Source organism: Centruroides sculpturatus, unplaced genomic scaffold (genome assembly GCF_000671375.1).
Source record: "Centruroides sculpturatus isolate CEXI.00-Female unplaced genomic scaffold, Cexi_2.0 scaffold15, whole genome shotgun sequence".
Lineage (NCBI taxonomy): Eukaryota > Metazoa > Arthropoda > Arachnida > Scorpiones > Buthidae > Centruroides > Centruroides sculpturatus.
In genome coordinates, this window is record NW_019384585.1 from 657,866 (window position 1) to 682,746 (window position 24,881).

The following is a 24,881-nucleotide window of genomic DNA, read 5'->3' on the forward strand; positions in this document are numbered from 1 at the left end:
CGAGAGATGCATGTATAATTAAGCCACCTCCACAACCGATTTGACCTGTATGCCTACGTAAAACAAAAAAGAAAAAGCTACTAGTTGATTCACCATCCCAAAGCTGTGAGAAACAAACGATAAAATAAAAAAATGTGACTTCCTACTCATGCGGAAGAACATTTCCTGACTAACTCTTCCTTCTGTAACTTGACTGATCTCTTTCCGCTTTTCAAACTCTAACAATATTTATTGGGATAGTTTTTCAAACATCAAAAAGTGCTGAATGACAAGACGACGGAAATATGTTTCCTGCATTGCTTCATTTGTCAAATATAAATAGCCACCGTTGGTGGCGATGACTCCTGCGGTTCGTCACGAACCTCCTGAAGTGTGCCTTTCCGATGAACACTCCCCATAACACGTGATTATTCGTTAATTTTGTAAATTAATTTCTGTTTTATAAATAAAGCATAAATTTTGTTATGATAAACAGCACGTGCGTTGATATTATAATATTCTTTTAGTTACGAGACAATGCCAAATTGCTACTCTTCTTGTACCTCCTAATGCATTATTAGCGATAGGAGAGTTGAGATAAGGGTTGCACCGGTGGGGTCGAGATAGAACAGGAACCAGAACGATAAAAATTCTTATCTGAATGATGTTAAGAGTGCCATTAGGTTAGGAGCAGGTGACGCCATATGGACGAGAGTAGAAGTCTAAGGTATTAAGTCGATATGAAGAGATGATGCCAAGTGTGGATGATCGATAAAGAAATAAATCGAAGGGTTACGGAAGTGATCCGATTACTAGTTGCTAAAATTGCTAAAATAGAACAGTTGGCTATCAACAGTATACAGAGAAGCGAGTCCTACTTTCGTCGAATGAGTCGAGTGTTACCTCATTTCCTGCTCTCTCTATATATAGATCGTCTGATGAACACTCTTGCGCGCAACTTTTGTCTCTGTTAAACAGAATGATATTATCGTGCCAAGACGAATGTTTAGGCATAATGGTACTTTGCTGGTAAATCATCCTCCTCCTTAACCAGGTTAGATTCGTAAACAGATGCTCGACAATTGCCCTACACGTCTTGTAATACTAGAACCTTACCTCTAACAGTCATGTTCATAACTGCTTTCGTGTTTATTTTGGCAAATGAACTAAACTGGGTGTGGCATGATGGCAAAATATTATTTCGTTTCGGTTACTTACATCTGACCTATTTATGGAAGACTTATGCAAATTAGCACAGGTGTTTTGTAACAAACACGAAAGAATCGCGCGATCGTGCCTATCTCGGCTTCGTTCGCCTACATGAATCACGAATTCGATAGTATACGCTGACTCACGTACGAAACCCGATACTCACTTCTAGTTGTTAAGATTTCGTTCAATGAACAAAGCTTTTACGTCCCCCCACATCTGCTCCTTCCTATCCTGTACATGACACTTCACCTCCGAGCGTTAGATTTAAATTAGAAGATTTCGAATTTTTGCTGATCGTGATAAATTTCCCCCAAGCACTGTACTAAACCCGGATGATCACTTAGGTACAGACAAATGGACGCCCCCAAATACAAGAGGGCTTAGGGACGATTATCAGCACGTGTCACCGGCGTGAAATATGGCAGAACAGGAAACGGTGTCTTCACCTTCCTGCACATCTTCAGTAACTAGATATGGCTAATCTAATCTTTAATTCGGATGATTGAAACTCGTTATGGCTCTGTAAACACGTAAAGTATTATTATTTTGTCATTTATAGCGATGCTCTGAAACTCCTCCTTGTTGCAGCTAATTTATTCGCTTCTATACAGGTCTGAAGTATAAACGACGCCATTTTGAGACAGAAACAAATAGTAATTGTCTGTTTCTATTGCAAACGATAAATAACGGTTAAAATTAGAGGGATTTTCTGCAGACGACTCACTGCCGCCTCCAGTTTCCGTTAATACCTCACTTCGCCTTATTATTACGTCTAAAATAGGTAGCAAAGTCGATGTTAATCACTTTATAGTTATGCGATTAATGGTTGTTAAGTAAACAAATATAAATCTTGCAGAATAAAATTCGTTTTAAAACAATCTATCAATGTCGTACCAGCCTGCAATGTAGATAAGATAACAAACTTATGTTTAGACGTGGTAGGCGTGGGTAAATATTGAAGAAAAGAAAAAAAATCTTTACATCCTTTTCTGTGTGATGTTTCATAATTCGTGAGCACTGAAGTATATTTTTACAAATTCAATCATTCCGTCTGTCCCACACGTTAACACAATAGAAAAGAAATAAAGACGATTGCGAAGGACACGAAAGGCGAAGGGTGGTTGCTGTTTGTGTCGTCTACAATAGCGAAGATACACGCCTTTCTTTCAAGGTCTTTTTCCGTCTATCTACCCTCGGGGATTGAGAGAAAGAATAAGAAACTTGAAGAAAAAACATTCACCCCAACTCCACTTCACTTGAAGTTGTTCAGGTCAGGTGGACTCGACCATTATCACCTGTAGTTTTTACCTTACAGGCGCCACATTTGTCTTTTGACGTCAAGTTTGTTTCTTTGGGAGCAGACAACAATGGTGATTTCTGTGTGCTGCTTGCATTTATTTTAATCAATGTCAGTCACAGTAATGACAATGAATTAATGTTTCCTCGTGTTATGCTGAATCATAACCTTTTTTATATGGTAATCTTATACGATGCATATTTGATCCCTTGTGTATAGGTTCGATGACTTGTTTAAAGTGTCTTTCGTTTGTTGTAAAACGATTCCAAACAGTGGGTAAGAGGAAAATTGATTAATGGTAGCATTTTTAACATGTGCAAAAATCGATACGGGGGATATCTAATGCAATTCTACTTACGTGGCTCCAACTTAATGTTTTAAAAAAGTAATATTTGTGCCAAAAAATATAAGATAGTATTGACGATTTCTTGTGAACGACGTGCAAAATGCCCAACTTAGTGCAGAATTGCAAATTGCATTGACTCGTGTATCGTAAATCACGGGAAAATTAGGCGATCTAGAAACAATGTTTAACAATCTGACCTTGTGGGTCCAGCTTGACGTCAGCAACAAAGGCCATTAACATTTGACCGATTATGCGGGGTGGCAACCTCTACTGTTGGCACGACTTTAACATTTTTTTTTTTTCTTTTTCTCGCAAATAAATCTCGAGAAATGGACAAGTTGGCATGTAATTCGCTGGTAGAAAAGTAAAAAGAATTGAACTTCCAAAAATTACAAGATATCCTGTTTAAAAGCAGTGAAGTGTAGCCTAATTAAACAATTCCTCTCTCGGTTGAATGGACTTTTTTTATCATGTTCTAATGTACTAGAAACGTAATAAGGCGCCTAATAATATGGGCCTGGAGGCCAGAACATGCTCGTCATAAAACGTGACTTATCTCCATAATTTTATTGGTTGAATGATTTTAAGGGTCCGTCTGTTCAGCCGTTACAAGTTCGGTGTAACAAATCATTCAATCTGCAATCATGGCGTCGTTTAGACACGTGACTCAGCACACTAAACTATCCACCTGTGATACACCATCTGGATTAATTGGTTTGTAACGTATTTACCTTAATGCAAGAAAAAAAGCGTGTAATTTAATTTTTATTTAACATCGGTCATGCTGACGTACGATATTTGTAATTTTTTCCTGTGGCTTCAGGATAATATTTTCGACTGTTGCAAAAGAGAATTGTACACCAAACTTCCCACAGGATCGACCGCAAGAAGGGAGTAGGCGCCCCTAAATGGCTCAATGAGTGATACGTCCTGTTCGACCGTAAAGAATCCAATCGCAGTCCGAATTACGTCACAATAAAAGGATATCTCTCCCCCCTCATTTCATTCATGCTTACAGAACTAAACACGATCACCCAGCGTAGTAAATTTCATTCAAAACAACCAAGTTCTGAAGAGCCATTCGCCGTTTACTGCTGACAGATAACGTTTGTCGGTAGTAAACGACAAAACAGAAAACACATTTATACTAGTAAATTCTATAATACAGTGCTATATCAACTGTTATCGTTCATGTTTAGCAAATTTTCACATGTAATGCATGTTACACAACAGTTTCGATGAGTAGACTATATATAGAGAGGGAAGATGTTGCATAGCTGAGTGACGAAGATAATGAAAAAAACAGTTCGACATACAACACCAGCTGAAAAATATAAAGTTACAGCAAACACCATATTTTAATTGGACTACTGCTAATCGTGTTTACATTGCAACGAAGCGTAGTATAGGAGCTACGAATCCGTTGCATGAAAAACCCAGGAGAGATCGTTTTTGTTGTTTGTCTTTCAGAGTCCACTTCGCTTATCTTTTTCCTTTTATCTGATTTAAAAAAACTCTTGCGGTTGTTTAGAATGTTAACCTTCCGTTTATTATTGTTGAAAACTTTACAAATTGATTGGTTCGTCTATTGTACGGAGCTAGTTAACGTCGAGGAACAATGTAGAAAGACCCTAACGTAGTTAATAAGTAATGGTCTTGTCAATTAGATCCCCACCTCCTACCCTATCTAGGCGATTTAATGACAGTGAGAAATGTTCGGACAGCTGCCTTATTAAATATCCAACTAAGACAGTGAATGAAAGACGCCTGCTTTTCCCCAAATTTTACCCTGCTAGAGTAAAAAATCACTGTAGTTCTCAGGAGTACATCTTCAATAAATCGGAAAAAGTTACGCTAGATGCATCCATTTTTTTACTTATACAGACATGCTGAACCGCCTTCGGTTATCTATTCTGCACTTTGATCTCTATTTAATTTGTTCTTAGCAACTTCCTCTGTTAATATCGGAGTCGTAGAGTATTTTTATAATCATTTTTACGTTATGAGTACGTGGTAACATCAATTATACAAGTGTTTCAAATATTCTAAATATAGAGAAAAGTCGCAGTTCTGTTGAAGTGACGACAAAACGGTGAAATATGAAACTTGCTGAAATTCGTTTACTTAGCAATTTTTCATATCTTGCACTAACAAAACGCGGAATTCCAAAGAGATTTTACTGTAAAGCCATAACTGAAAGTTGTCATAACTCGAATTGCATCTTTAATTAAGAAAGGAATAAAATGCTCAAGAATAATGTGTGACGCATCCTAAAAAATAACAGAAAAATACGCACAGAAAGAAAAATATATCAGATTAAGAGGAAAGAACATTTACTTTTTCCCTTTATGAAAGACCTACGACATTAGAAGGAAGGGAAAGAAAAATATAAACAGACAGGTTTTCAGCATGATGCTCCAGCACGAAATGAACGTGAATGAATGCATTACGAGTGACTCTTTGCATAGTTCTCACGCTTTATTATTTGCTCGGTTAGTATACTACAAATGGTGATTGATTATAAGATAACGTGCAAAGTGGTGAGTTTACTGTAGCAATTTCAACAAAAATAACATTACAAAAAGATAAAATGGTTACATCATGCACACGGGAAAAAGTTAAATGAACAGTTCTACCGTGTGTAATCCATTGTAACACAGTTTAATTGGAAGAAACTGTAAAAATTCTCATTGTAAAAATGCTGTTACATTTGCACCAAAAATAACTGAGCGCGCTATCTAAACTATATATATGACTTCCTGAATGAGTTTTCATTAAATAATTCAATGCTTGTTGATACCGCATCAAGATTCTTCCTGGTTTCTTGGTTTTAAATTTCCTGCGGATAGTTACTGTAGCATCTAGATTTTCCATTTTTAACTTCTCCTTAACAGAGGATATTCGAGAGTTTTCTTGAAAGAATATTTAAACTTTTTTCTGTCAAATACTAAACGATTCTACAAGGAAAAAACTCAAGATATCTTACAATTCCTATAGCAATTCCTCATAGAAATATAATCAAATATTAATATTAAATTATTACATTTTTATAATCAAAATATAAAAATTACAATAATTATTTTTCAGGTTTACTGCTAAATATTTTAAATTTATTTTCAAATTTCTTGCAAATAATTTATAAGATTTTCTTCCCATACATCTCTGAAAAATCTTTAGAAATCTTTGTGGGAAATTGTAAGGAATAAATTTCTTATAGAGGGCTTTATAAAGGCTAAATTTCTTACAAGAAATTTACTTCCTACAAAATTCTAAGAAGCTGGATAAAGGTTTACAAAAATAAATAAATAAAATCTTTATCTCGCTTTCTTGGAACATTCTACAAAAATTTTTCCTTTGAAAATACAAAATAAACAATATTTCATCTTTACAAAAAAAGGACCCATAAACTTAAAGCATAGTATTATATAATTTTAAGCAGCATTTTGAAATTTAAATAAATACAATTTAAGTACAGAATTGCACGAGTTTCGTGCTACATTTTTCTATAGAAAAAAGTAAAATTACAGGCCATTTTTTACCGCAAAGTAATGTTATCAAAGGACAAGGCACGCAAATAACGAAAAGAGAACATTCACACTCGAAAAATGTACATGTTTCCGACAGAATTTAATACAGTATAACCTCTAATCCACTGCCAAAAACGTTGAGAAGTGGCAATTTTCCAAGATGAACAATAAAAAGTCATCATGTTAAAAGAAAATCGCAACGATAAGAATAACATTTTAAGCGTAACTTCCATCCAATCGATGTTGGATACTTTCCTACAAAGGAATTTAAATATTTTTACACATTTATTCAATTATTTAAAGTTTCGAATTTGTCGCTTATCGATTCAAATTTAAATTTTGCTGCATGCTGTGTTTTAACCAATCAGATTCAAAATTAAAATTAGCCTATAATCGTTACCGATTTAAATTCGAATTTATCACATGATCAATTTTAACCAATAAAAGAGCAATTTCGATTTATTTAAATTATAGCTTATAGAAGTTGAAATTTTATCGAAAGCAAAGTTTAGATGTGTGTTTAAATTCATAAATTACTTAAAAATTATGTCTCAGGACGTAAGCTTGGGAATTGATATATTTTTTTGCATTTTTTTGGGGGGTAGGTTGGGGGAATATGACATCGGAAAACCCTGCACCACATGTTCTACGAGGTAAAGGAGCTATGTTAAGACAAGTTAATCTTGTGATCGAAGAGGATAGCCTTTTTTGAAATTCCATTCGTTAAAAGACTTTTTCGTGTCACACGGGATACTTAGGCATGTTTTTTTGATTGGGGTTAAGTAAACATATTAAAGTTTCTGCTTGATAAATCTCTCTCCTTCTCTCGCTCTTCGAATGACATTTTCTGGTTCAGGTTACTTTCTTTACTGAGAAATGAAGAATACCTGCTTCCCGGAAATACGAAACTTTTATTGTTTTGAACCAGACAGGTCGGACAAAAGGCCGTATCATATTAGGCTCTATTATGAAAGGGAGCGTCCCTTTTATTTTTAATTTGAATGCAGTAACTGTAATTAATTAAAGCTTAAATTCGTATTTAGGTCTAGCTTTGCACCATTAAGCAATTTATATTTTAATTTAACTGTCCAATATTATTAACGAATAAGATTCGAAGATATAAATTTTACTCAATCTAAAAATTTTACTGCATTTAAATCTGTCACGTGATTAATGTTGACCAATCGTATTCAAATTTTTCAATTATTTAAACTTTGACTGGTAATATTTATTTCAAAATTAACCGAAAGAAACGTTTAGTTACAAGTTTTAATTAATAAATTCTTTAAAAGTTATTAATATGCTATAATGAAGAGTATAAGCTTAATTTTATGATTGAATTCGTCAAACGTCTTAACTTCAGCTGCCAGAGGTCGGGCTCATGTTTCTTAACAGTAATACTGCTATATGCTAAGAAAAATTTTTTTCGCATGTTTATTTTAAAGGAATTTAAACTAGGAGTTATAAATTAATGTTTCTTTTTAAATATTTAACAATAAATCTTTTTAAAATAGTTGTTAAACGCTTGACCCGCCTCTATCAAATGATCGGTTATAATTTATAAATAAAAATATCCAATTACTGTATCAGACACTATTAGTTTATTTTTAATGTTACTATAAATGTGTCATCAAATACTCAAGTATTGGGTTAATTGTTTCTACAAAATAATAAAATTAAACTGACGGCAAAACTGGAGCAATTAAATTATCGTCTTTGAAAATGACGTCAGAGTCACGTGAGAAGCCCGTGGGGAAAATTTAAAATAACATTTTAATTTGGACATCGCCGATCAAATCTCTCATTTATAACATCTAAATTAACATTCTTTAATATTATTCTGCCAAATAATTGAGGTTATCCACCTCCACTTTATCTTCTAAAAAAGCATACGTAACAGTTAAATATAGATAATGTGACGAAAACTAGGAGTCTCGCGCGTAATTTTAGATAGGTTTTTTTTTTTCCTACGTTATTGTATTTTAATTACTTTTCGAGAACGTACTAGGATTTTTTGACAATTTACATAACTGTTTTAAGAAAAAAATTTATTTTTTCACTCTAGTGTAACCTGATCTCTAATTGGTAAAAATTTACTTCGATGACGCTAGAATGACGTCAAATGACGTTTTAAAAACGCGTCTCCTATCTGCTTTCTTCCTAAATCATTCGCGATCGAAAAATGAAAACATCAGCCCACATGCAAGTATTTTACTGATATTTTCTAGACTTTTTATAAGTTGCAATATTTAATTCGCCTTTTACATTCGTAAATTCGAAAAAATCGAACTTAACAAAAGTTCGTCTGCTACTGTAATATCACGTGATCGATTGACTATCACGTGATAAATCGAATGTTAAATTTAGTTTTTCTATATTAAATATGAATAGCTCTTAAAGATTTTTAAACTTCAAATCGAGTAAAATATTCGAATTTTATCTACATTTTAAGAAGATAATTTGTATTATCGCGCGAATTTTAAATGATCGTCTGCTTCTGTTTAGCGTAATATGAACGTGAAGTTGCCAGCCAATCACAATCTTCCAACTTTTTTCAAATTTAAAACCACGTGACAAATATATAATTATCCGTGACGCAAACGTTAGCAAGTCTTTTATGCTTTGAAATTCGATCATGTGACAATAATAAAAATACAGGTGACGTTAAATAATAATTATTTAAAAATTTAAGGTGGTGTTATTACTCGAAATTATAATTTTTAATTAAATTTATTTCTACCAGCTTTAAAGACCTCTTAGGGTATATATATATATTAAACTTGTTTAAAACTTCTGTGTTTAAATAGACTTTATATTATTAGTTGGCGATTATTAATTTATAATAAAACGTAAAATATAGGTTTGAAATAATTCACGTGGCTCTCATATAAATTCTTGGCATATTTTCTTCAATATTAAAACTGATTATCCTCTTCTTGCTCTCGCATAATTGGCATAAACCAACCTTTTCCACTGTAGTCACATGACATTAGATCACGTTGCAGCGGTCACTTTTCAAGTGAGAAAAGGGATTCTTAAGATACTTTTCGGTAATATTACAACACCATCCGTTCATTCCTGTGTATACATTTTGACCTAAAAGTGAATTCTTCTAGCGGAAGAATAGGATAATTTAACTAGAAACTCGGAGAAACAGAGCCCATTGTCTAACTTCTACTGATCAGATGACTCACATGTAGCCGGACATCATTTGAACGTCCTTATACATTCGGTACACTCTCAGTTGGATATCTGTCTCTTATGTAAGTCGATGGAGTGTATTCTATGGATAATGCTAGTCGGGATTATACAAAGAACGATTCTTCCCTCCCAAGTAAAAATCATTATGCAGAAGTTGTCTACGCTCCTACTTAAAAAAATGACCAAAGTACATCGTAAACGTCTACCTTATCAGATAAAAAGAAATCACGTGACATAATATGCCAGAAATCAAGCGTTTACACAGGAATAAAGCTCGGTCCTTCACACCTGTTACAGGTAGAGTGAGCAGAAAGCGGAGAAATCCCTGGACAAGGTTGATAGCACAATGCACAAAGGGGGGACAGGCTGCACGAAAAGGAAATTCCTGGACTATAGCCAGTAGCCTACAATAGAAGGTCAAAGTTTATAAAAAAAAATATATATATATATTTCCTATTAATATATATATGTTATATAACATATATCCACAAACACAGATATACACTCATATATATATATATAGCCTATATATCCTATAATGTAGTGAAAACGTATAATTCTAAAAATGACATCTCTTCATGTCAACGTCCTTAAAATTCAATAAAGGCAAAAGTCGATAAACTACCAAGTAGAGATTTCCAATCTTTTGCTCACGTGGGTGGTCTCTAATCCTTTTTCCGACACTTCACCAACTTTCATTTTTTTTATTTTTTTACGTCTAGAAATAGAAATGTCTGACTGTTTTCGAGAATTTCTTTCTTTAGAGAAAATGCAATCGATCTTCAGTCAGAGATTTGTATAAGGATACACTCGACTGACATATCGGTTTTTGATCTTTTACAAAATACTATGCAACAAAAATTTTATTACCGATGCTAGTTTACCTATATTATTCACTTCAGTTTCACCAACACCTAATATATTATTCACCAATAATTCATAAATGAAACAATTTACGCATACCCCCGCATTAAAAAGTGGCTCATTCCACTTAGTTTAAAGTCTCGTTTGATTATATACCTACTTCAAAAATTACATAATCGGTTATGTGGGTCAAAAAAGAAAAACCTCTAACCGACGTAACCAAGCAATTGGCACATCCAAATATAGGTATAAACATCATTGGCACATGACCTTATATTCAATAAAATTGATGATTTCACCAAGTTGACCAATTTTCCTCTTCCCACTAGTGTGTGTGGGTCAAACTATATCCCTAGATGACATCCCTAGCAAAGCCTTAGGGTGAGGCACGCCCACAGAAATTAACCCCCACAAAGTATTCTTCTCAAACCAGTTCTACTAAGAATTATTTCAGATTCATTTTTGTCTCTTCCTATTAAATCTGTTAACTTTTTCTACCATTAGCAATACATACCATTGCTCGATTATATATTAATATTCGTTAGCATATTATTATTTTAAAACTACTTCATAAGCTAAAAATAAGTTTACACATACTGTATATAAGAAAAATTTTCTGAATATCCTTAAAATTTGTGGCTTAAAGTTACGAACCTCTAAGGTAAACACGAGTCACTTACACTTGTTCTGAAACTTCATTAGTTGCGGGTTCTAATATTTGATGTTCTGCAACTGAATATCCGAAATAGGATCCTCTGTCTCCTTGTTTTATCACAGGTAGCCTTGGTTCTAAGTTAAATGTGCACACCTGGGCAGAAAGCCATATAGTCATCACAGCCAGACATTCAGTCACCCTTCCTAAGACCGCCATACCTCTCCACACACTCGCGCACCAACAAGCACTTTCTACTAAAACTTGTCTGGCCTCCCGTCTCGCCTGCACTTCACTACTTACTCAACCTGGCGGACGAATAGCAAACTAATGCAGCTACTACTTCGATATCTCTGATGCTTGGATGCAAGTTTAACGATCGCGAGACACGGCATACCACTGGTTAGCTATACATCCTCGACTTTAATAGCAATAACGAAACCTGAGTACTTTTATACTTCGGTTTTTGACCGGGACTACTTTTACTACATCTCAACTTTCTTTTTAAGTTGCGAGGAGGTTACAGAAAACATTCGCGGTATTCCTTAGTCTTTTTTATTAAAGGAATGCAGAAAGATTAAAGATAAAATTCTATTCAAACAGGTGTCGATTTAAATTTAAGTTTTTTTTTCTCTTTTTTTTAACAGCTCGAAACTTTCGTCAATTAAACGAAGCCGATGTAAATGCTAAGTACACTGTACTGTTTTGCAAATCTATACTTTAAACTAAGCAGGATGCCGAATTTCAAAGTGGCAGGTGAGTTAACGAGCAAAGTTACAACCTAATCAAGAAACGTGCATATAGAATAAGTCAATAAAATATATTTTTTTCAGATTTACTCTTTATCCATTCAATCAGTGATTATTGGGTGCAATCCCCGGTCTAATTAATTATGGATATGGCAGATTAATGTATTTTTTCCCTACCAAGCAATTTTCTCCATCTAATAAATACGGCTGCAAATGATTAAAGTAAGTGCTTCTTACGTTTCTCTCCCTGTAGACACGCATAATTAAAACTCTTTTTTTATATATATCGTTTCACATATCTTGATTTACACTTTGTCTAGTTCGTAAATCTGATGCTTAATTGCATTACTGTATTCATATATTCCTCTTGTAAACTGAGATAAACTGCCATATCAGATTCAACAGGTTGTTTAGAGGCAATGTTCGTACACATGTCTGTATATAATATTCGATATTCCACATCTGACTTCATAAATTTAACTTATAAAATATACTACAACACTTTAAAGCGCTACGACTACCAATATCACACTATATAAATATAATGTTATCATTAAAGTAATAAAACAATAAGCTCCATCTAGTGATATTAATATGAATTATTCATGTAGATAAAATATTCACCACACCATCACTCTAGAGACATTCGTAGATTGCATATCAGAAATTCTGTTTGAATATTTTATATCCAGCATACCGATATTATTTTTTTCTGTATTGTTAAAACCAGTAGCTGCAATATTCTTAAGAAAATTCTTTGCACGAGTGCGTATTAAATATCAATATGACATCAACGAAGATTGTATATTATGATCATATTAGGACTCTGATAAGCAACGTCACACTCACTTACGTCACAGCATAATATGTGACACGAAGGGTACGGTTTTCTATATACAACAACACGAGTAACTAGATAAGTTTTCTTAGTATTAATCTGTCAATGTCTAGATGAATTAACAGATGTCGATAAATTTTTACTTCTAAATAATATCTCACGGCCATTTCGTATTGTTTACTAACCTTAGGCCACAATGTACGAATTAAATGATATAATTTACTAAACATCACATATATACATTAAAATTAATTTATAAACTTATAAAAATGAAATTTAATTCGGTCAAATGATAATCTGCATATTAAGCAGGACATAAACTGCTTATTAAATTTAATTTTAATAATAGATGTAATTACTGTCTTGTGCATCCATCTAAATAACCTACTTTTCTTTCCTTCAAGGAAATGGATTTTAATTAATAGATTTTAATATATTCTATTCGTTTTTTCAAATGTTTTTTCTTAGTTTTTATTATAAAATTTAGGGTTTAATATAAAATACAGTATATACAGTAATATACAGGGCCATCGGGAGGGATAGGTAGGGATTTTTCTTCGGGCTTTGGTAAAGCATAAAGGCTCGTAGTGATTCCTATTTTTATAAATTAGTGTTATTTTTATTAATAACTAATAAAATCTTTAAAACTGCATTCTATTAATAAAGAAACATTCTACATAGTTCCTTTGTTCAAAACACATGGAAAAAGGGGGCTCGAGGTAGAAAGGGGTCCGCTCTATCCCCAGGCTCCATACAAGTTTTCGTGGTTCTGGTTATATGATTTATATAATTAAAACTGCTTGAATTTGTTTAATGGGACTTGGGGAAATGCACATTTACTTTACAGAAGGGCTTTATTAACACAGAAAATATAACCGAAACAATTGTTATGATGTTCTGTTTAATGATAACTGATTACGAGTTAGGCATTATTATCTTTTAACAGCATATATAAAATTTTATGGACTTTTTAAAAATAATTATACACTTACGATAGGACCGTGCGTAGGATTTTTAAGTGTGTTTTAAAAACAAAATATTATTTTTTCATAACGTAGTTCATTAATTTTTAGATAGGCCTATATACCATACAGTATACACAATACGAACTGAACGGGTAAAAAAAATAAATATTACAGTATATACAATACTGTTTTATTAACACACTAACATGTTTCTGCTTGAATTGGCAAATGGAGGGAAATTAAATCTCCAAAACCCCTGCGTGCCGACCTTGACCTACAAATTTCATAGTAAACTATAATTTTCGGATAATTGAATTAAACAATATTTGTATAGATTATTTAATAAAAAAAGACTATTTAACAAAAATAAAAAAATAAGGATTATAGAAAACATAAACTTAGTTTTTTAGTTATAAAATAGTCCTGTTCGTACAGCGATAAATAAAAATGTTTAAAGTTGTTTTGACATTTATTGAACTCCAGGATTACACAATGATCTACGTTAATAACAGATGCTATTACCCGTAAATTAGCTTGTAACTGTTGTTTTTAACAGTTGTGGGTTTTCTAATTATTCTAATTTTAGAAGAATCTTTGTAAATGACTGTTTTCTGAACTGCTAGGAGTTCTATCGAACTTTATAAAAAATAAAAATTAAAAAAATCTAACTGAATAATTTTATAAATTAATTTTATGCTAATGTGAACAAGCATAAAATTGCACAAAAACAAGAATAAAAATAATTAATATGTTGTTTTAACAGTCTGGAATTTCTCATGATAAATAATACTATATAATTAAAATTTATTTAAGAATATTTATTAATATGTAAGTTTTAAGGCAATCTGCTTTCTAAAGTAGATTGCCTTTTTCATCTGATATTCTAATATCAGATGAAAAAGATTTAATCTGAATTTTCTCGAAATTTTCATGTTGTCTGGTTGTTTTTATTATAATTTCTATTTCATCTGTAATATTGTTCTAATACCAGAAATTTCATTTCCCATGATTAAATCACTTAATTTTAATTACTCGTATGAAATTACATACAGGATGTCCTAAAAATCAGTTAACTATATTCTACCAGAAAATTTAACAAGTGTTTTAATTTTTGTATTGAACAAGAAGTTGTAAGCAATTAAGTGTTTGAATAAGATAGCAAGTTAGTAGCGAGGTTGAGGCAGAAGTTTAAAACGCGAAAACGTGTACGTCGGACGTTCAGCGCCGCTTTCCTGTAAGCCGAGAAGTTTGACAATGGTGTTTGGATAGTTAGTGGAATCATGCTCGACATTCCAAATACCATTGTCAAACTTCTAAGCTTACAGGAAAGCGGCGCTGAACGTCCGACGTACACGTTTTCGCGTTAAAACTTCGGCCTCAAACCTCTCTAGTCTTTACTGTGAGTGGACTTTTGGGCCACCCAGTATATTATAATTAATCTTTTCAAAATAATATTTTTGAATTTGAAATATTTTCATAAAAATTTAAAATTATATTTTTATCTTTTAAAAAATAAGTTTTTTGTTGATTTTATCGGTCTGTTTGCCATCCGCAAAACATCTGTCTGTCCACGAAATTTCGAGGAAATTGAAAGAGCTAATGAGATTAATAGCACGGAGTTAATGTTATGCCATACTATAAATAAAAAAATTATGAAAAATTCTTCGTATTCTTTTGATTAGCGTGAGATAAATAATCATAGAATAAGTTTTTTACACATACAGTACACTATATTTATACCTGTATTTAATTATTTACGTGGAAAAGTACTATTACAAATTTTTAAAAATCCCCCTTATTCATTGCCACGCAATATAATTCTTCGATATTTTTATATTTGTATAACAAATATCGATCTTGAGCAATTACGGAATTTTTTACTTCACATTTATCATTAGATTTTTATGTATTTTCAGGGCAGGCTAAAGGTTTTGTGAGCCTTGAGAAAAAGTTATTGGTGAGGCCCCAAAATATTTGCAAAAAAGGAATTCTTTTTAATCGAATTTTCTTATAAATGTGAAAAGGCGAGGTTTCAGTCTGGGGCCCAAAAAACCGACGTCAGGCCGGCCCTATGTAGTTTTCTTTACAACAAAAACAATTTAATTTAAACATTAAATAATTATACATTATTTAAAATTGAATCGTGTAAATTTAATTACGTTTTTCTCATATTTTCATCACCTTTACGTACAATTTTGTCAGATTTCTACAACTGGATTAAAGGACACATAAAAATGATTAATGTCATCATTCTCTAAGTTTAACTTCACTCCGTCTTTGTCACTCCGAAAATAAAATTAAATGATTTTTTCGTTAATAATTTAACATTCTGTTTATATATATATTTTTTTCTTTTAGATTTTGATTTTAAAAATTACAGTTTTCATATTAACTATAAACATTTGCAAATTTTACTTCAATTTAGAATATAAAATATTTAATGGCAAATCATAGCTTTCTGTTAGGAAGGATGTAGATTGATATACAGTGCCGTAACTAGCCATTCCTGTGCCCTGTGCAAGAATTTGGATTTAGGCCTCTTAATTGTGCATCCAACTATAATACATGCATTTTTGGCCTCCCTTTTCAAGTGAGCCCTGTGTGGATGCACCTGTTGTACCTGCCTAGTTACGGTACTGTTGATATATAACTTTTAATAAAGGGCAAGGATAGTTAGGCTAAAATAAAGAGCATATGGCAACTCTATACAGGTAATTCAAATTTGTAATATATCTAAACAAATAAAAATAACAGCGAATGAACAGCTCCTCTAATTAATTTTATATTTCTGAAATTAAAAAACATTGTTTATTTATTTAAAACTGAAAATTTTAAAATAAAACAGTGTTTATGGAAGTTGATATTTACAACTAATTTCGGTAGTTTCTTCTCGGAATTTTTTTTAAAGGTGCGAGCTTAGTCATATTATTTTACCACTCCTTCTAGAGAATTTAGTGTCTATTGTCACGATAATACTTGGAATTTATCACTTAAAACAAGTTGCAAATTGTTCCAATTTCACCGTTAGATGCAACGAATCATTAGAAGCTGTGCAATTATCGATTTACCGGAATTTCAGAATATTGCAACATCTTTTTAACAATAAAACTAACCTTGATTTTAGTTATCTATCAATCATTCTTTTATGTGAAGTTCTCTTCATATTTGTCATTACTGTACTTTCAACACTTGCTTTAGCTTTACCCATCGTGTTAACTGCAATTAAATGGCCCGGAAATGAAGTCACTTTAGCTTTTTTAGTATCGATGGAGGGGAATGGACTTTAATGACAATTACAGTTTGTTATGTTATTAGAATATTGCGTTTAAAATAATTTATTCGATTATTAAAGATACGTATGTCGTAATAAAGATATATTTTTTTTCCTGAGAACTTATGAAAATCAACAATTAAATCTAAACAATCCAGCAATGAATTGCTTAACTTTCCCCGCAAAATTTTAAAATTGTAGTGCTGTCATTTGTTATAATATTTTATTTTAAAAATTCTTTATATTATTATTATGAAATGGCGAAAACCCTAATTTTGAGGATAGAGACGAATTTTATTAAAAAAAAAAGTTGTAAATGCTAATAATAAATAGAATCTTTGTTAAGTCTCGATATACGATACATGACCGTCTCTTATCTTCCCACCTTCTCGATCTTTAACCACCAAAATTTAATAGCATTAATCCTCCTAATAAACAAACCTACTTGCAAAATTTCAGAGTTTTTTTTTTTTTTTGCATTTCTCGACTTTGTAAGGTCTCCTGAGTCCAAATATTCAATATGTAGAAATCTGGGAAGAGTCATTTTTGACTAAATGCCGTACTTTCTCTCTATTAGGCTATATATAACACCCGGGAAAGTATAAAATGTAATTTTTGAAACTAGACTTCTTAGATTTTATTTATTCGAAAGCCTTTGTATACGCATCTGTAATTAATTATAAATTTGATTGACTGTTTTGCTATGAGTAATTATTACTAATATTTATTAGATAAGTTATGAATATAGTGACGTAAAATCTTGAAGAACTATCCACTTTGTTTCCTTATTTTCATCTACGTCATTTTCGTTTACTTCATTTACTTTATCTCAACGTCATTCTCCTCATTTCCGCAAAATCTTGGCTTGTATATGCTCTACATCAGTGTTTTTCAACGTTTTTGTAATAGCGGTACCTCAATTTGATAACTTTTTCTTGTTTCACCATTACTTCTTTTATGAGAGTTTTTCATTATGTATCAATACAATTATATTTAATCTGACATATATTAAGATTGGAAAATTTTTAATATGTAATTATTAATACAAAATAACAGAATTTAGATGAATTTGTATAGATAAATCTTACCGTATACAGTATATACTATAATTATATGAATCCTTTCAGCGTTATTTATAAGTTATAATTAAATATCCAAATTTATTTTGTTTAAATCTAATATACTACACTTTTTAGGACATTTCTTATTGTATCTTTTAATACTTCGTAATACTCAATAATACCAAAAGTATGTTAAGTTGCATTAAGATTTCAGAAAATCAAAACATAAATTCTTTAGATTTCATTACAAAACGTGTGAAAATTTCATTGATTTCTGAAATTTTCGCCTCAAATTCCAACAAAATATCTTGATAGACGATAGATAGCCTCAAAAAATAATTGAATTTTCAACACTTAGTAAATAAGCTGCCATTAAATTATCACACAGACTAACAAATATATTTCATTTCTATAAAAAAAGGAACGTTGAAATTATATCATATTTCGTTGAGTTTTTCGTTATAAACACCTTCTAAATCGCTTTTTTTTTTTTTAGGTAATTCAAAGAAATTTTCTAGAATGTACAAGATCAATATATTCCAAAATTGCATAAATTTATTTGTATTAATCGAAATACTTTTTCGAATAGTCATTCATTGATGATTCAATTTCGTTTTTTCACTTTGATAAGGATTTTTTTCAGGAAATAGGATTCAGAAGAGCTTCCCTTTGGGCGTGCCTAACCTATTAACTTTTATTGCCCATTAATTTATAAAATATTTTTCAACGTGATTTTTTTAAAACATTTGTTTTTCAAATTGTATATTAATATAACTATTAATATAATTAATATACTGGGATATTAATTATAATGTAGACGCAATTGCATATTACTTGAAGAAAACTTGAATTGTTAATATGATATAAAATGTTCTTCGATTAAATCCTGGGTTGAAATGCGTGAGAAATATGTTAAAGTAATGAACTGTATATGTTAATGTATAGGACAGTGTAGATAAGGAGTATTATTGAGCGTGGAGAAGTTGCGATCGAATTCATTAGTCGAGAGCTTATCATCCGAAGGGTAATTTAAGAAAAAACTGATTCAAACTCATCATCTCTTTCCAAAAGAGACGGTGAATTTAAACTAGAAAATGGGAGTCAAGATCTTGATTCCTGAAACGACTTCGAAACAGACACGAATGACAACATAATAAACGAACTGGAAGACGCTGAATCGGTTAACTACGAGAACAGTAATTATTTCAAATGTTGTAGCTGTAACCCATAAATACAATCAATAAATGGTTTTGATAATTCGGAAAATATACGAGTAGTTAAGATGCATTATCATTGGACTTAGATGTGTCTTCAAAATTTTGGCCTCTTGTCTTAATTAGAAGTGAATGAAATTTGAGTTGTAAGATTTCAGGACACGATACAAAGCAAGTTAAATAAAAGCATGTAATAAAAGTATTACAGTAATACCTTCGATCAATTGGTCCTACGATCGAGGTCATATTAGTATTAAATTCCTGACTCTTTATTAAATTCCTGAACTTAAAGACTTTTAACTTAAAATTTGCCAACGTTTAATATCAGTGGTATAGTCAAGAATTAAGTCTGATAGGGGCTATAAAAACTTATTACGTTAACAAAATATAAGAACATAGAATGTTTTTAAAACGAGAACTATATTAAAACAATAATAAGTTTATACGAGTATTATATTTAAATTAATATTGATTAAAAAAAAATAAAGTTTTAAGTTTTTTTATTAAATTATTCTTTTGGAAACTACAGTACCTCCTCATCCACGTCAGTGATTAATAATGTACGGTATATAATGTGTAGAGTTTGCTGTATGGAAAAATTTATAAGCTTATTACGGTTTCTATTGTGTAAATTTTTCTCAGTGTTTCCCAACAAATCTGAAATAATAATATTATTGTTTTATTAAAAACTTTGTGAATTCTTTCGTTGGTACATAACATCAAATATTTATACTATTAGATTTAGTGTTTATAAAAAAATGACTTTTATGTTTATACATTCATTTATTTACATCACAATAACAAATTTATTTGAGCATTTTATTTTGTGAAACATCTGGCAATCAGAATATGCTTCACAGAAGTACCGCTGATTGAATCAGGTTTAATAAATAAATAAATAAATAATTCGAAGAATAATTTAAGGGTTAGTTATTTGTTTAATTTAGTGAAGAAACTAGGTGTTAAAATCTAATGATTATAATAATAACAATTTTAACACCTATTTTCCTTCACTAAAATAAACAGATAATTAAACTTTAGTTTATTCTTCGAATTTTATCTGAATCTAAATTTTTATATACAGTAAAAACTGTCCAAAATGGAACCTAAATAAAACGGAAAAAATTCTTCGGAACAGAGGGATTTTCTCTGTTAAAAAGACCTGTTCAAAACGGAAACCTTCAAAGCCGGATAATGTACTCGGTATTGCGATTCCGGCTTACACCAGTTTTACTGTAAAATAAAAATATATTATTAATATTATTTTCTAAATATTATTAAAAGTTATTATATTTAACACTAAATTAGTATATTAAAAATTTTAATGTTCATTTTCATTTCATACATTTTTAATAAGTTAGATATAAATGTGTAATATTTTTATCTTATTCTCATTTGTATTTCATGTGATTTATATCATGTTTATTATTTGTTCATTCAATTATTAATTCTCATTAAAATTATTAAAAATAAATTTAAATATTATTGTTATTATATTTGCTTTTATATAGAAATGTCTTTCACGGATTATGAAGTAAAATTCTAATTGCTTGTGGCTAAAACCGCGCTGTGTCTTCATACCACATGTGATTTCTTAGCGATTCTTCAGAGGTAACAATATTTTATCAAAGAATAAGCCATAATAGTTATCAAATCGTTCTCAATAAGCTTGACAATGCACAAAAGAATTTCAATAAAAGTACTAAAAAGTTAAATCAGGCGAGTATTAAACAATTCTTCATAAAATACGTATTTATTATGCATACTTAAACAATGACTTCAGACAAATCTTTGATAACGGAAATTAAGTCAAATAGCACTTAATATGAGTAATGCACATATTCAATTACTTTCCTAGTTTTCCTTCTTAAATTTATTATTTATATTCATTACTCATAACCAGTGACAATTCACTAGATTTCCGGTACAAAGACAGTTCACTTCCTTCTTTTATATGCAAAATACTTTTATATACACGATAAAACGTTTTTACAGCTATTAATTATTTAATCCAAAAATATTTCTAAAATTGAAGGGGAAAATAGGATACTTTGAATACTCATAGACAACCTCTAACTTTTACTGGGATATAAAATCATGTAAATAATTATTTAATAATGGTTGTACTATTTAAATATAATTTATAGATATATCAAAAGTATCTTCTAAAGATGTAAATTTTACATTAGAAAAAAATGACATATCAAGGATATAGTTTATTATTTTCTTTCGAAATAATTAAATATATCCTTGATACGTCCTACCTTTGAAAGAAAGTTGTTACATTTTTCTTTCTATGTAATTGTAAGTAGTAATTGTTGTTTACGACAATTACTACGTAATTACTTCAAAATAATTGCTAAATTTCCATTTTGTGATTACTTAACATTTAATATTTTATTGGCTAACCATCAATCATTCACATAGACCTACAAGTCGAAAAAGATGGAGAGCGAAGAAATTTTCCTCAAGTCCGGAGAAAACTTAGCGGCCCGTAGTGTTTTTAACCCCTAAAAATTAGTGTTGTTTTTACTAACAAACAAGTGTTGTTTAAGACCGCCTTTAATTAATAAAGAAACATTTTATGCATTTCGTTTGTTTTAAAAAGAAAGGTCCGCTAAGGCGAAGAGGGAGCCCATTATACTCCCGGACCCCCTCTACGCAGCTCTATCCACTACCATATAAATTTTAGCATATTTCAATTCTAAATTTATTTATATCCATTCTATTAAATGAAAATAAATAAATTTATAATTGAAATGTATTCACTTGTCAGTCATGTTTGTCACTTCCAGTAACTTGAGCCCTCTCTCCTAAACAATAAAATCAATAAAATCTGCTGAGGAATTTGAAGCACGCTAATCACATCTCTAAAGGAGAGATTGAGAGTAATAATTCTTAATATAAGCTAAATTAGACAAATAAAATCGAACTAATTACTACCTGGATTAATGAGACGCTAATTTTGGAAGTGTTATTGAATGTTATTGCAGATTATAAATTATGAATATGAGTAATTAATTTTAATCCTGTACAGGCTATTATATAATTGCCGACTTAGTTATTTATTTAATTAATAAACTTATTTTAATAAATATTAAATTAAATATATAATTTTAACATAAATTTCCGCATAATTATTATTAATAAGCTGCGAAAGGTAAGTTTAGCTAGAACAGTACAAAGTTCTGTCAATTCATGGCTGACCATGACGTTGTAGTATTGTTTTTATGAAGTCGAAAGTGCAAAATTTTATTATAATTTATGACTGTGAAAAATAACTGTTTCAAAAGTCTGATTATCAGGCTATAAATACATGAAATATTTTAGAGAATAACAAAAAGAAAAGTAAAATATATTAAAAGTACGAGTAGTTGGATAGAATAGAAACCAAATGAAACAATTCTAGAGAAATTGGAGAATAATTTTCAGTAATAAAAAAACGAATATTAGAGTAGTGGGGATACATTACGCGATTACAACAGCTTGCTGTAGGACATATTGAGGGAAAGAACCTCAAAGAAAAGTTTAGGATTTCCTTTCTTAGACAAATATGCAAATGTGTAGGAACAGTAAAATATATCACGATGAAACTCTGCCAGAACAGAATGGAAATGTCTCACCTAACGGAAAACCAATCCAAAGATAGAAAGATTATTAATGTATTGTAAGAAAAGAAATAAGATTAGACGTATAAAATATGTACTGTATAGTTACGAATTTAAGACACATTTTACGTGTTTTTAGACTTAAAATTAGAATAAGACTAAATTTAAGGTATTCTTTTTCACTCTTCAAAAGCTTGTATATAAGCCTAATGAAAAATTATATAGACTACGTTTATTTTAAATACGTTATTGACGTTCAATAAATTTTAAAAATATATTTATTTCTAATTATTAGCAAATTTTTTCCGAAAATTTATTTTTAAGAGTAGAATGCGTTTTAAATTCGACATTTTAAATACGATACGATTCGACGTTTTAAATACGATAGATTTCTGTTTGGCATAAGACAGCAAAATGTTCTCTTTTTTTTTAGTTCGTTAATATTCTAGAGAAAAGATGATACCGCACGTTTAGTAAAAATAAATTAATACTACAAATATTTAATTATTTATATAAATATTTAAAAACCCTATTTACTAATTTATACCAGAGGTTCGATCTTCTTTAATATAGCTTAGAGTTTTTCGTAAGATCCAGGCACAAAGAGGAGCAAAAGCTTTCTAGTATTTGACTAGATTCGTACGTATATCGATACGTAGTCAATCCAAACCTCCTTTGAAAAGACTAATAAAACTTTATAGCATTATCCAAAATTATAAATCCTATAATAAAAAGTTTCAAAATAGAATAATACAATTTGCTAAGCTCTAATCGAATATAGAATCTATAGAGTTGCATTCTACATTCCTCAAAATTAAAATTTTAGATATTATGAAATTTCTTTTTAAGTAAAGAATAAAATTCTATTTTTATTCATTTTTACGTCATAGGAATCACAATAACAAGCGTACGCTGGTCTTTCATTATAAATTGCATAACTGTCCAAAATAATAAATATTATACTCTTCAAAACACTTTTAAAAAAATAGAGACAAAAGGCGTCACATTATGTTAATTGTAACTTTTAGTTTGAATCGAAGCGTCAATCCTATAATTCAATGTACTTGTATGCTTATCAATATTATTGGAGATTAGTTTCATCCCTAATGGACTAAGGCCCATTATGAATGAGTCTAGTCTACAATGAACGGTATTAATCATTGAAATATGACGTCTCCCACCACAGCGAATTCAACTTAATTCTCACTTAATTTAATCTTTCTAGCATCGGAAAACATTCANTGGACGGAATTTAACAGGTGCAAGTTAAACCTATTCCTGTCTTATGCGGAGAAATTTGACACAGAATAAGAAAATCCGTCTTTATGGCAAAGGCATGGCATGTGCTTTCTTCATCGAATTTAGAATATTCCTATCCGAAATAAATTAAATAATTTCATTATGATAGTATTAAACAATTAGTGTCCATAGAAGGAAATGACATTTTCGTGTCGTTTGAGATTTGTATTTGCATTGAGTATTTCGTGTATTTGAAGCCATGTTGCCAGAATTTGAAAATTTCTGTTCTGGATAAATATGAATATCTTCAGTACTATAATGCAAGTATCTAGTGCCTCTCAATATTGCTGTTTTGAGGATTAACAGGTTTAATTAATTGGAAACAATATACTGCATAAATCATTTTTATTGAAAATTTCTATAATTGCATTACAGTCGATCCCCCTATAAGACGGTAGATACGTTCCGTTCTTTATGAATCAATTTTGTAGGAATCACAGTCAATCACAGCCTGACACGTGTGAAGTTTACGGACTACGGCTGTTTGAAAGGTTTTCTTCCATAAAATTAATCGATTCTAGACTAATTCGACTCAACATTTCCAAAATACGTATATTTTTTTTGAAAATAATCTGTATAAACTACGCTAAAAACAAAAAATTGTAGGATTACTTACCGAGTGTGCACCGTTCGACGTCTCCGTTGCTCAACCTTGTTTTCGTCGCGGAACAGCGCAGCAAACCGCGGCCGCGATTTCTGATGTTATTTTTCTGCGAAAACTTCGTTGAACTTTGGAGACATCATTAATATAAATAATTTTTATGGCCGTTGAATAAGAAATGTTTCTTTCACAAGAAA

General features: G+C 30.8%; 1 protein-coding gene and 1 long non-coding RNA gene across 4 annotated transcripts in view; one reads left to right on the forward strand and one right to left on the reverse strand.

The window, feature by feature from the left end:
- LOC111624560 (integrin alpha-PS1-like) overlaps window positions 1–11,517 on the reverse strand; it is a 56,346-nt gene extending 44,829 nt beyond the window's left edge. For both annotated transcript variants that reach the window (XM_023367435.1, XM_023367433.1), the window contains exon 1: window positions 11,107–11,517. In XM_023367435.1, coding sequence (XP_023223203.1) covers window positions 11,107–11,297 — 191 coding nt within the window. In that variant the 5' untranslated portion in view covers window positions 11,298–11,517. The remainder of the gene's footprint in view (window positions 1–11,106) is intronic.
- A 204-nt stretch (window positions 11,518–11,721) lies between these two features.
- On the forward strand, window positions 11,722–21,238 carry LOC111624563. 2 transcript variants are annotated; one of them, XR_002756596.1, is made up of 3 exons: window positions 11,722–11,834; window positions 11,912–12,049; window positions 20,688–21,238. It is a non-coding gene; the product is annotated as an uncharacterized LOC111624563 (long non-coding RNA). The 2 variants fall into 2 exon arrangements; XR_002756597.1 differs by lacking the exon at window positions 20,688–21,238 and adding an exon at window positions 15,547–15,820.
- The last annotated feature ends 3,643 nt before the right edge of the window (window positions 21,239–24,881 follow it).